Source organism: Saccopteryx bilineata, chromosome 5 (assembly GCF_036850765.1).
Source record: "Saccopteryx bilineata isolate mSacBil1 chromosome 5, mSacBil1_pri_phased_curated, whole genome shotgun sequence".
Lineage (NCBI taxonomy): Eukaryota > Metazoa > Chordata > Mammalia > Chiroptera > Emballonuridae > Saccopteryx > Saccopteryx bilineata.
Window position 1 is genome coordinate 156,846,261 of NC_089494.1, and position 12,630 is coordinate 156,858,890.

General features: G+C 38.4%; 1 protein-coding gene across 1 annotated transcript in view; it reads left to right on the forward strand.

Moving 5' to 3' along the window:
* Positions 1-12,630, forward strand: part of CUBN (cubilin) — a 324,233-nt gene that overhangs the window by 166,503 nt on the left and 145,100 nt on the right. Inside the window, exons 33-36 of the mRNA XM_066279340.1 lie at positions 2,379-2,492; positions 4,258-4,368; positions 6,085-6,213; positions 7,193-7,325. Of these exons, the coding sequence (XP_066135437.1) occupies positions 2,379-2,492; positions 4,258-4,368; positions 6,085-6,213; positions 7,193-7,325 (487 nt within the window). The remainder of the gene's footprint in view (positions 1-2,378; positions 2,493-4,257; positions 4,369-6,084; positions 6,214-7,192; positions 7,326-12,630) is intronic.

The following is a 12,630-nucleotide window of genomic DNA, read 5'->3' on the forward strand; positions in this document are numbered from 1 at the left end:
TGGTCCCAGTTTTCTACTTAATATGCAACAACTTAAATAAAACCAAGAAACTATGATTTGCAATTATTTTAATTGTTGATCTTTTCAGTTTACTATTATCTAACTTGCTGCTAACTTCCTTTAGATCTCTGTAACTCTCAAACAAGTTTTCAGAATAATACTTAAAAGTATACACACACACACACACATATACTTAATACTACAGATATATGTCTACCCAAATTCATTTATTCATGGATAAATTACATAACATATTTAAGGTTTTACGACAAAGGAGACAGACCACTATACATTACAAGACTTGCTTTTGATGTAGTCAGATTCTAACCCTTAAGGCAATGGGTGCCCACATTTCTGAATCCTGCCATTGTTCATCTGCTACTATTGTTTTCCATTGTTTTTGTTACTACACCTTTTTTTTTTTTTTTTTTTTTTTACAGAGACAGAAAGAGAGAGTCAGAGAGAGGAATAGACAGGGACAGACAACAGGAACGGAGAGAGATGAGAAGCATCAATTATTAGTTTTTCGTTGCGCATTGCAACACCCTAGTTGTTCATTGATTGCTTTCTCATAAATGCCTTGACCGTGGGGCCTTCAGCAGACCAAGTAACCCCTTGCTTGAGCCAGTGACCTTGGGTCCAAACTGGTGAGCTTTTGCTCAAACCAGATGAGCCTTCACTCAAGCTGGAGACCTTGGGGTCTTGAACCTGAGACTTCCACATCCCAGTCCAACTCTCTATCCACTGTGCCACTGCCTGGTCAGGCATGTTTTTGTTACTACACCTTTTTATCCCTTGTCTTTTATCTAGTAATTCTTAGAGGCTAATCCTTTATCCCACTGTCAGAGATGGAATCCAGAACAATAAGGATTGCTGGTTTGCTTCTATAGGACTCAATTTTTTATTCCGATGATCTGTGTCATTTAAAATAAGTTTAGCTGGCTTTGTGATTTGTATGTCTTGGTGCCCTTGCTTGCATTCTGTAATAAGAAGCCCTGGCGAGGGGTAGTTTCTAGATTGAGGTCTATAAAATGTATACTGTAGACTCTGGAGCAAGTCAGACTGCATAAATCAATCATTCTCTGTGCTTTTTTAAAAAAGGACAGTTTCTTACCACAGATTTTCTCTTTCAATTAATTGCTTATGCTTTGCTTCAGAGTAAAAAACCAAAACAAAACAGAACAAAACAAAACAAAAAAACAACCCCTGATAGGTCTTCTCTTGGACTATTAAAACAGCCTCCAGGTGAGGGCAAAATGGATAGAGCATCAGTCTGGGATACAGAGGACCCAAGTTCAAAACCTCGAAGTTGCCAGCTCGAGCATGGGCTCATCTGGCTTGAACTCAGGGTTGCTGGCTTGAGCGTGGGATCATACGCATGACTCCATGGTCGCTGGCTTGAGCCCAAATGTCATCTTGAAGCCCAACGTCACTGGCTTGAGCAACGAATCACTCACTCTGCTGAAGCCCCCTGGTCAAGGCACATATGAGAAAGTAATCAATGAACAACTAAGAACTGATGCTTCTCATCTCTCTCCCTTCCTGCCTGTCTGTCCCTATCTTTTCCTCTCTCTGTCTCTCTCACAAAAACAAAACAAAACAGAACAAAAAATAGCCTCCTCAATCTCAACTCGCAAAAGCCTCATTCTGATCATGCTTTTGAAAGTGGCAATATCTGTCCTGGAACTGCACTGCCTAGGGATTGGAGCCTGACCTCCTCCAGACATTACCCAAGGGCCTGGAACCAGTGTCACCTCCAATGCCCCCAAGTGCCTCCCATGCTTCGGCCAAGATGGTGTAGGTGCAGTCTTATCTGTCCTCTGTGTTTTTGCTCAGACTTCCCTCCCTCTGAACTACTCTTCCTCACCCTGTTTCCTCCTTTAGCCACTATCTCCTCCATGAGAACCTCAAACACGCTCACTGGCAACAGGCTCCCCATCTCTTGCACTCCCACTGGGTTTTGCGCTTCTCTGACAACCCACAGCCATTCTTGTGAAGTCTTGTTCAATTGCATGTTGATTTTCCTAGAGAAAGCTGTTCATTAAGACATTATTTCTATACCTATCATTTATGAGCAGGAAGAGTAAGTGAATCAATGCCAGAGGTTTGTTTGAGTGACTCAGTCAATTCATAGTCATTTAATCCATTGTCCTATATCACTTCCTGCTTCCTGTCATGGAAGAATATTGTTATACATGTACAATGCATTCCCATTTTCTCATGGTTTATGTGCAGCTTCCTTGACAGATTACTTCCTTGGCCTGAATTCGGAAATAAGGAAAAAAATCAATTATGCTTTTATTCATCAAATGATTGTTGTGTATAGTAAGTGGACATCAAAAGTATATGACATATGTGTGTGCTTTTGTGTCCCTCAGTCTGTGGAGGCTATATCCTCACCAACTCATTTGATACGATATCCTCTCCATTGTTTCCTGCCAACTATCCGGACAATCAGAACTGCAGCTGGACAATTCAAGCTTTACCTCCATGTAAGTAACAAAAAATAAAGAAGGAAAGGAGTCCAGGCTGGATGGTGTCTGTGGGAAAGTCAACCTACGACTAATGTTCGTATCTCCTCCGAGGTAACAATTGATGGCCTTCCTCTCTTTTTTTCCCGGAAGTCCCAATTCCTGCTGTGCCCAAAACAAGCATTTCCTAATTCGAAAGGGAAGTTATTTTACTTTTTATTCTTAACTTAAAATGTGTTTTAAGTTTCAAGGCCTAGCAAAGAAAAAAAACAAACTCTGTAACCTTGCTGTATGACACGCATGTGAGATTTGTGGGTAAGCGAAAATAATCAGTAAACAAATGGTTTTGACTCATGTGTCTCGAGCCTAGTAGACACACAAAAACAGTTGCTAAAGGAATAAATAAATAAGAACCATAGGCTGGAAAATTAATAACTCCTGGCTTGACAATGCAATGGCGTATGTGTATTGATCTTTAATCAAAGTAGAATTTAATTATATAAACTGGTCTCTCCTGCAGTGCATATATTAAAAAAAAAGAAAGAAAATCCCAGCACAGGCCTGGAAAAAGCACTTAACGAGTCCATTATTTTGTGTTTGGAATCTAGAATCTTACTTTCTGACCTCGAAATAATCTGGTAGAATTGATTACTGTCCACATTTTACAGACAAAATGAGGAGACCCTTAAGGACTCAAGCAAAGTGACTGCAAAAAGGGTGATCCTGGGGACATTATGAGTCTTGTGTCAGATGAGCCTTGCCCTTCCTTTTCAGGAAAAATTTATGATTTCAGAGGTAATGTGAGAAAGGCAGTAAATTCTGGACTCTATTCTGTAATTAATGACCTGTGTAATGATAGGGAAGTCACTTAAGCAAATGAGACCCCAGTAGCTAATCTAAAAAATGGTGAGTTTGGCTTAAATATCCTCTAGCCCTGTTCCTAGGTAAGAGTTAACAAATGGCTATCTTTACTGACATGTGTATGATCTGGAGATTGCTGATGTACTCCTTCCCAGCTGCAGCCAGAAAGGAGCTTGGAACCCCAAAGCAAGTTGCCAACCTGCCAGAAGCAGAGCCTTAGGTAGAGGCCCCCTGCCTTGAGCAGAGCAGTTCTCACCTAAGGATAGTGTATAATGAGTTGTAAAGCATTTAGATGAGAGATCTCATTGGTTCAAAGCCAGCAACAAGGAAAGATCCTATTCAGAAGACAAGGGACCCTGGCAGAACAAACAAAAGGAAAAGTACTCAGGCACTTGCTGTTCTGCAAGTAATTCAACGCTTTCTTTTTAAATGGCTCTGGACCTCCAGGGACCTGGCTTTAAAGTGAAACTGACAGTGCTAGATGGGATATGTGTGCCAGGAAGCAGAGAGTGTCCTATTTACAGGCACACATAAAGAGCCCGTATTTAAGGAACTATTCTACTGAGAAAAAGACTTAGGAGAAGAACATAGCTATGGCTGATATAAACATGTGTAAAGACGATATATTCCAGCAAACTATTTCCAGTAGTCCATGGAGTAAACCTACCCAGGAGTCCTCTTTTTTACTAGCATGTCAGAGTCTATGGGAATTTTCAAAACCATGGATTCTGTTACTCCTCAAAGGTAACCTCTCAGCAGAGCAGTTGTGACTTTTCCTCTCCATCCCTTCAACCCCTGTGCCGATCTGCCCAATTCTTAGCTGCTCTCTGGAGAACCCAGTATGAAATCATCAGAGGTAGAATTTCTCTCCCTGTATGCTTTGTTTGCCAGTACTTTATTAAACAACCTTTCTTTTTTATTACAGTCAATCATATAACCCTCTCCTTCACCCACTTTGGACTCCAGAGCAGCACCACGTGTACAGGAGACTTTATAGAGATTTTGGACGGCAACTATGATGATGCGCCCCTCCGAGGTACTGTGGCTAGAGCTCTCTCGTTTCCATCTCTGGCCTTGGCTGGGTTTTGTTTATATTCTTGCATATGTGCTGTCATTCAAGGTTAGAATGTTTGCAATAGACATGAAGAGCAGTATAAGCCAAGTAAAGATAATTAGGGGGTAAGAAACCAGGATTCAGTGTGGGATTCAAGAAACTCAGCTTGTTCATGTGCAAGAATATGAATAGTTTATGTATTCTTCTTAAATTTAAAAGTTGCAAACAGTTTAGATAGCAGCGAGATGCAGTCTATCCTAGGACTGAATAGCATTCTGTGAGCAATTCTTATTAATATTTGATCACAGTTCTTATATGCAAATTGAGCATGGTTTTTTTTCTGGTTTTGTCCTCAGTGGAAATAAACAAACAAAAATAATAAATAAATAAATAAGCTGGAATTTGGTTGGTCAGACAACTGAATAAAACTAAACATCCCTACTGTTTAGTTTCTGAAAGGTCCTCAGCAAAATAATCTCAGTTTATTGAAACTTCTTCCATGAGTTAGTCATATGTGAGTGTCTCATGCTGCACTAGCAGACCAGCTACTTCAGAGAAGGGAATTTGTCTGGCTCATTACTTGATTCCAGTGCCCAGAACAGTGCCTGAGATAATAATGGGCATTCAATGAATGTTCTCTGTTCTGTGCAAACTTCTGATTGTATTACTTTTTATCTACAAACATTTGACCAAGAATGAGCATATATTATTTAACAAACACATATAGAACTCATCTTGTGCTGAGTACTAGTCTAAGAACTTGATAAATAATAACTCAATCCTCATGCCTTCTGCTATAGGTATCATTATTTATCACTATTCTCTTTTCTCAAGTAGGGAAGTTGAGGCACACAGAACTTACATAAATTGCCCAGGTCATGTAGCTGGTAAATGGCAGAGCTAGGAGTTCAGTCCAGGTGTGCTCATTCTAGCATCCACATTTTCTCCGGCTGTAATATTTTGCTTTAAAATATTAGTGCATTTATTTGTGCAGGTTCCTACTGTACTAGAGATTTTACAATTAGCTACATTTGGAGTCTGGCCGCCTACATTGTTCTTATCTTTCCCTAATGTCCTTGATCATGTTTACAAATCATCGCTCCCATGCTTTTATATATATATATATAGTTTATTTATTTATTTATTTATTTTATTTTTATTTTTTGTATTTTTCTGAAGCTGGAACCGAAGAGGCAGTCAGACGGATTCCCACATGCGCCCAACCGGGATCCACCTGGCATGCCCACCAGGGGGCAATGTTCTGCCCATCTGGGGCGTCACTCTGTTGCAACCAGAGCCATTCTAGTGCCTGAGGCAGAGGCCATAGAGCCATCCTCTGTACTCGGGCCAACTTTGCTCCAATGGAGCCTTGGCTGCGGGAGGGGAAGAGAGAGACAGAGAGGAAGGAGAGGGGGAGGGGTGGAGAAGCAGATGGGCGCTTCTCCTGTGTGCCCTGGCCAGGAATCGAACCCGGGACTCCTGCACACCAGGCCAACGCTCTACCACTGAGCCAACCGGCCAGGGCCTATAGTTTATTTTTTAATTCTCAGGCATTGTGTCAAACACTGATCCTAATTTAAATGGTTCTGTTAATAGTGATTTCTTCTGTTTCCTCTGGTTTCTTGTAAATTCGCATTTACGAGAAATAATGACCTATGCCATATGTTCATTCTCCTTGTCATTGTTCTCATTATTTAGGCCGCTATTGTGGCACCTCCATGCCCCATCCCATCACTTCTTTCAGCAATGCTCTGACCCTGAGGTTCACTTCTGATTCTAACGTGAATTCTGATGGTTTCCATGCTACCTATACTGCATCATCATCGGGTAAGTCATGTTAATGAATGGCACTGCTAAGTTAAGAGGAATGTGGTTGAATTCTTAGGTTTGTTATTTGGGACTCTTTTACAGACTTTAGAGTTGGAAGCTAGTTTCCTGAGATCACCTCTGCTCCTAACCTTACAACCTTCCAAATTAGATTAATATACCGGTACTTGTAAATTCTAGCAGTCCTGAACTCTGTACGACAACTCCTTTATCCATCCATTCACCAACAGACACTTAGGGTGTCCATACTTTGGCAACTGTGACTAATGTTGCTAAGAGTGAACTCTGGAATTGAGGAGAATTGGCTTAAATGATCTTGGATGGCTTGCTTGTTGGTGTGTTGGTGTTCTCCTCCATGACAAGTTAAGGCAGCCTCTAATTTAAAGTGTCAAATGACATCTCTTATGAATAGACAACTGCTCTGTCGTCTCCCTGGCCTTGCAGCTGGGCTCAGGCAGGATCTGGTCTTGTCACTGCTGCCTTGATAGATGGTGGCACGTGGAGAGGAAAGGGGAGCCCCCTAGTGCTGGGTCTCTTAGTCAGTGCTGTTTCTCAGCTGCCCTCTTCCATGTTATTAGCATTTCAAAGCCTTGGAACACCTAGGAGGTTTGTGTGTGTGTTTCAGTCTTCTGTGAGGAAAAAGCTGGAATATTGCCTTGTGCTCTAGGCTAGGGTGGGAAACCATCCTGGTCAGAAATACTGAGTGGTTGTAGGGTTAACACCAGTCTTCTATTACAGCAAGGTATAGTACACAGGGAAAAAAAGCTTTTAGAAAAAAAACTGCAGAGATTTCTGCTGAGCTACCACCCTCTGTGGCCTTCAGTTTTCAGTATTGTTTCCTTAGTTTATATGACATGGATTTTTTTTAATGTGAGATGGATGCCGTTAACAACTCCTCTAGTGCTATTTCTCCTTTATCTGGTGGTGTCTCATATTTGATCTTTGCTCCGACACTCATTTTTTTTCTCTTTTCTTCTAGCCTGTGGTGGAGACTTCCACATGACTGAAGGCTTCTTCAATAGCCCTGGCTACCCGGAAGTTTATCCCTCTAATGTGGAATGTGTCTGGAACATTGTCAGTTCCCCTGGCAACCGGCTCCAGCTGTCTTTTATGTAAATCCTTTTTTACGGTGTATTGTTTCAGGACTCTGCAGGAAGGAAGCACTGTTACTAATAGGATGGACAACTAAGAGCATATGTGTCCAAGCAACTGTTAGAGAATATGCTGGGAACGTTAGGAAGTCTGTTTTCACATTTCCTCTGTTTTAGTCATAGTTTGGGTTATAAATAGTATTGAGATTCTCTTGAGATTGTTTCTGCCTAGCATTACCAGAAATACATGCCTGAGTGTTCATTTTCAGAGAACAGTAATTTTATCTTTTTTAAAAATTAGAAACATTTAAATTCTTCCAGAAAATCACTAACACCCTTTCTTTTAGCAGAAACCCTATTTCAATAGCCTTCTCAGCCATATACACTAGGTCCCTCCACCAGCCCGCCTTTCCTTCTGCTTCTACAAAGAATGATTTGGTAAATTTTTTAGAACTTGGTGGTTTATTTGTAAAATCATTCTCATGTTCCTCAGTGAACTGTAAGACTTTATGAATATGGGCTATGGATCTGGAGTAACCATAGAATCCTACCATTATCTGAGTGATCTTAAATTAAATTAAGCAACAATAATGTATTTTCTAGAAGCAGGTAGTGAAAAGCACATGCTAAGTGCAATGAGACTTTTTAATGATCAATAGAGGCTCTGGCCGAGTAGCTTAGTCAGTTATAGCATTGTCTCACATGCCAAGGTTGTAGGTTCGATCCCTAGGCAGGGCACATATAAAAATCAACATAAATAAGTAGAACAACAAATAGATCTTTCTTTGTCTCTCTCTTTTTCTCTCTCATTGTCTGTCTCTGTCTTTGTCTCTTTCCTTCCCTCTAAAAAAAAATCAATTAATTAATGGAGATGCCACACTAGAAATAAATGCTTAACAAATACTGAATGACAAAACTTTGATATCTAAATTCACATTTTAAATTAACAATTATTTATTATATAGTAGTACATATTGTTGGACTTTGGTTAGGATTGTTTATTCTATTTTTGAAGATAATGTAATAAGTTTGTATTGAGAGAAGAGGATTGTTTTGAAGACACTTAACCTATTTATTAAAAAAAAAAATCCTGCTCCTTTTCCTAGACATGCCATTCTGTGTATCAAGAATTGATTTTAAAAATGAGAAAACAGTCTTATTTGTAGACCATGTTCAAACATCTCAAGTTGCTTTCTTTCAGTCCGCACAGACGGTGCCTCTTCAGGGTACCAGTGGCATTGTGTTAAAACAAAGACACCTTCTGAGGGCCTGAAAGGCAAGGAAGTTTAAATTGCCACATGGGAAAGAGGTTTTGTTTTTTTGTATCTTCACTTAAGTCAGAAAGTTCTGTATAGGAAGAAATGTGTACAATTTTTACCTGATATATATGCATTCCTTTATTCAATATATTTATTAAGCCCCCACTATGCACATGCTACATGCTTTAAATATAATAACAAATAAAACATTATCATTATCCTTACGATGAAGGCCAGAGTCCTTCACATGGCTTATTAGGCCTCAAAATTGCCAAATAAAAGGGCTTCTTTTTTTTATCTTCTTCCTCTCGGTTTCTACCATATTTACATATTGACCATCGGACATTTGGTAGTTGCCAAGAACTGGGCCAGACCCTGAAAATGTTTAAAACCAATAAGATTTTTTTTCTTGATAATTTACTAACAAATTAATGTCAGCAAGCTATTTATTTAAAACCTAAAGAGATTCATTTCATCTATAGCAGATAAATATTCACATAGGGCCACTGTTGAGATTAAAGATGTCAAATTTAAAATATATATAGCACAAGGCTGATGCATACCAGATGTTCAGTGAATGTTAAATTCTCTCACTTTGCCACTTCCAAAGTATCTTGTATGGTAGTTCACAGTTAAATTAAATTGGGCAACACTGGGCTTTCCTAGAAGATGGGAGATACACATAAAAAGCAAGCTTCATCCATTTTACTGTTTAAGCAGCACAAAAATGCTCATTTTAGCATAGACAAATCTTGATGACTCAGCTTTTTCCTTTCTTGTCCATAAGAAGTTAATTTTTACTGGTTCCTGTTACTTGCTTGAGTTTTATTTTTAAAATAAATGTTGTAGAATGCAAGATGTCCCTTTTTAAGTAGAGGATAATGAGAAAGGCTTGCAAGTTACTTCTGCCCTGGTGTAAACTATATCCAGATGAGGGCTTGGAAACACTCCTGTGAGGTGCAAGAGAAGCATACAAGAAGCATATGGAATAGGTCAAGTTCTAAAACATGAGGTTTGGATCATGGACACTGTGGTGAAATTGAGTAGGGAGAAAAAGTGAAGAAATTATGGTTGAATTTGCAACAAAAGGGTGGGGGAGAAATAAAAATCGAAGAGGAGGGTTTTTTTTCATAAAGTAATTAATGGAAAATATATCTTATGCTTGCAGAGTGCTTTTTAGAAAGTGATTGATCTGGGTTCAAGAATCAAAATGAGATAATGAGAAACAGTGATTGTACTATTTTTGTTCCACATCATATTTTTACTAACAGAGCCTAGCCTAAGTGTTTGGAAAGAAGAAAGATTTGCTTCTAAAATGTACCAACCGATGTTTAATTTGATTCTTGTATCATCTTACCAACATTTCTAATAATAAAAATGTCTTTTCTGCAGTTTAGCCCTGAACCGTACCAGTCTGGTACTAAAGCAGGAAAGACCTGCACTTAGGAATCTTCTAGACCTATTAACCTAGCTTGAATGTGCATACTGATCGCCTGAGACCTTGCTACCCTCACAGCCCGATTCGGTTTGTTGGCGGGCCCTGCCTCCTCATTTCACTCCGGCTCCCCGGGTGATACTGAGGCTGCTGGACCTCACACTGCACTTTGAGTAGAGGTTTTAGAAGCAATTTCACATAAATCACCCGCTGAGGAAAATGATCTCCTTTTCTCGTTTATCTCTGAGAAGCAAAAGAAAACAATTTTAGCATATTTTACAGATGTTGATACTATCATATGTAGCAAAACTGAGCACCAAACTTGGCAATTGTCCTAAAGATGGATTCGGAACAATTCCTTGCCAAAAATGATTGCAGGCATAAATTTTTAAGGAAGACAATGAGGGTAAAGACTAAATAAAGTATAGCTTGCTTAGCCGAATGTGGGTATGTCTGATTTCTTCTGCTCCTCAGTTATCAGTCGCATCTGGCTTGCCAGAACTATGTCCAAAGCGTAGATCCAGAAGATCTATACTGCAGTAATGCACCTTGACTGGACTGTGAAAGCCACCGACTCCCTGTTCCTCTGGCTAGAGACCTACTGATGCTAGTGTCTGGCTGAGAAGCTGTTGGGAGAACAGAGCTGACCAGTTTGCCCCAGTGCTCTCTGGCTGGCAGTGAACGCTCAGAGGTGTGCTGCGTACCTAGATTCCATAGTGGTGCTTGTGGTGGCCAGAGAGCCTCCAGGCTGGCTGTCTCTACTTCTCAACCTTAACAGCATCCTAATCCATTAGCTGAGATAGAGCCCCAGGAAAGCGCTATAATTACCACCATGTGAAATCTCGCCACACATACTGTTCAGTATCAACTGAAAGATACATGCAGTACTGAACTTCATTTTCTCTTCTGAGACATTTTTTTCTCTTCTCAACGTTTTTATGGTCTTCCTAAGTCATTCTTTCTTCTCTTTATTTTGTGCTTTCTCTTCTCAGCAAAAACTCTCTCAAGTTACTCCTGAGAAAAAAGTAGTTTGCACTCACTTCCTTTACTTTTTTTAACCATTATGTTACATTCTTTTAAAAAATTTATTTTAGATAGATAAAATGTCACAGGACTGCAAAAGTTTCCCATCAACATATTTTTTACTTATTGTCACATAGGTAGCCTCTGTTTTGAATTCTGTGTCACTTCCATGTGTGTTTTTATACTTTTACTACTATATATACATACATATATATGTATAGTGTACATATATATATTCATGTACACTATGTAGTACATCTTTCTGTTTTACATTTTGCATAAATAGAATCATATTTATTGCATTGAATTTATAGATCGATTTAGGGAGAATATCGACTCATATTCTTTAACTTGAAATGTCTTCATTTATTTGGCTTAATATCCACTAAAATTTTATGTTTTCCCTAAAAGTCTTATTGATAATTTGTTATATTTGTTCTTGGTACCTTATTTTTGTTGCTATTAAAAAATGACAAACACTTAAGAACTAGAAATGTAACTAGTCTACCTTACCTAAAACAATCTCCCTTAATTACTCATTTTTTCACTAGAATTTATCACTGCCTCACTATATAACTATTTATTTCTTATCTTAAGGGAGAAACATCATCTATTCTCTTCATTGTTCTATCCCTCCCCCCCACATGGCAGTGTCTGTCAATATAGTAGAGTCAAATATATGTTTAATGAATGTTGACTAACAGTTTCTACATTTTTGTTTGCTGATATAAGGAAACCCTGTTAATTTTTATATATTTTATTATCCAGCATCCATTCTATTCTTTATAATGCTGAAAATGTTTTATCCTGTGTACTGTGCCTCAAAGAGAATCTAACATATGAGCTGCTCAGTAAATATTTAGGAATGACTGAGTTCTCTTGAATATCCATTTATAGCTTTTATTTTCCAATTTTGTTTTTGTTGTTGTTCTTCTCCAATTCCTACAACCTTCCCCTCCTTTTCCTATCTTATTGAGCAGGAAAACCTTTCAGCAGAATGTGGAACAAAGTAGAGCAGGCTTCCTTGTGTTGTTTCTGATTTAAAGGACATGTTTTATAATGTTACCTCTAAGTATATTTGCTCCTCATAGGTTTTGGCAGGCATTTATCAGCCAATTAAGAAAATTTTCTTTTTTTTAAATTTTCTATTGGACCTAGACTTTTTCTTTTTTTGACCTTCCTTGACTGATTTTGCTCTCAAAGTTATACTAACCTCATTTAATAAATTAGAGAGTATCCTCTCTTTTCTACTCTTTATTACAATTTGTATGAGATTGGGATTGGGGTATTAATGTATTAAAGCTTTGGTAGAGTTTGCTAGAAAATACTCTGGACTTAGAAATTGGTTTTGTGTAAACAAAACAAACTGTCTAAAAGTCACATTGATTAAATGGTCTTAGGTTTTTTCTTTTTTCTTCAACTAGTTATATTGTATTTTTGTAACAAAAATCTAATAGTTCAAATTTATTGGCATAAGATTGTTAATAGTTTTTTTTATAATTTTAAGAATTTCTAGTGTCTGTAATTATATCCTTTTGTTATGAGTAATATTTCTCATTTAAGCTTACTTTTTATTCTTCATCAGTCTTATTAGAAGTTCATACTATAT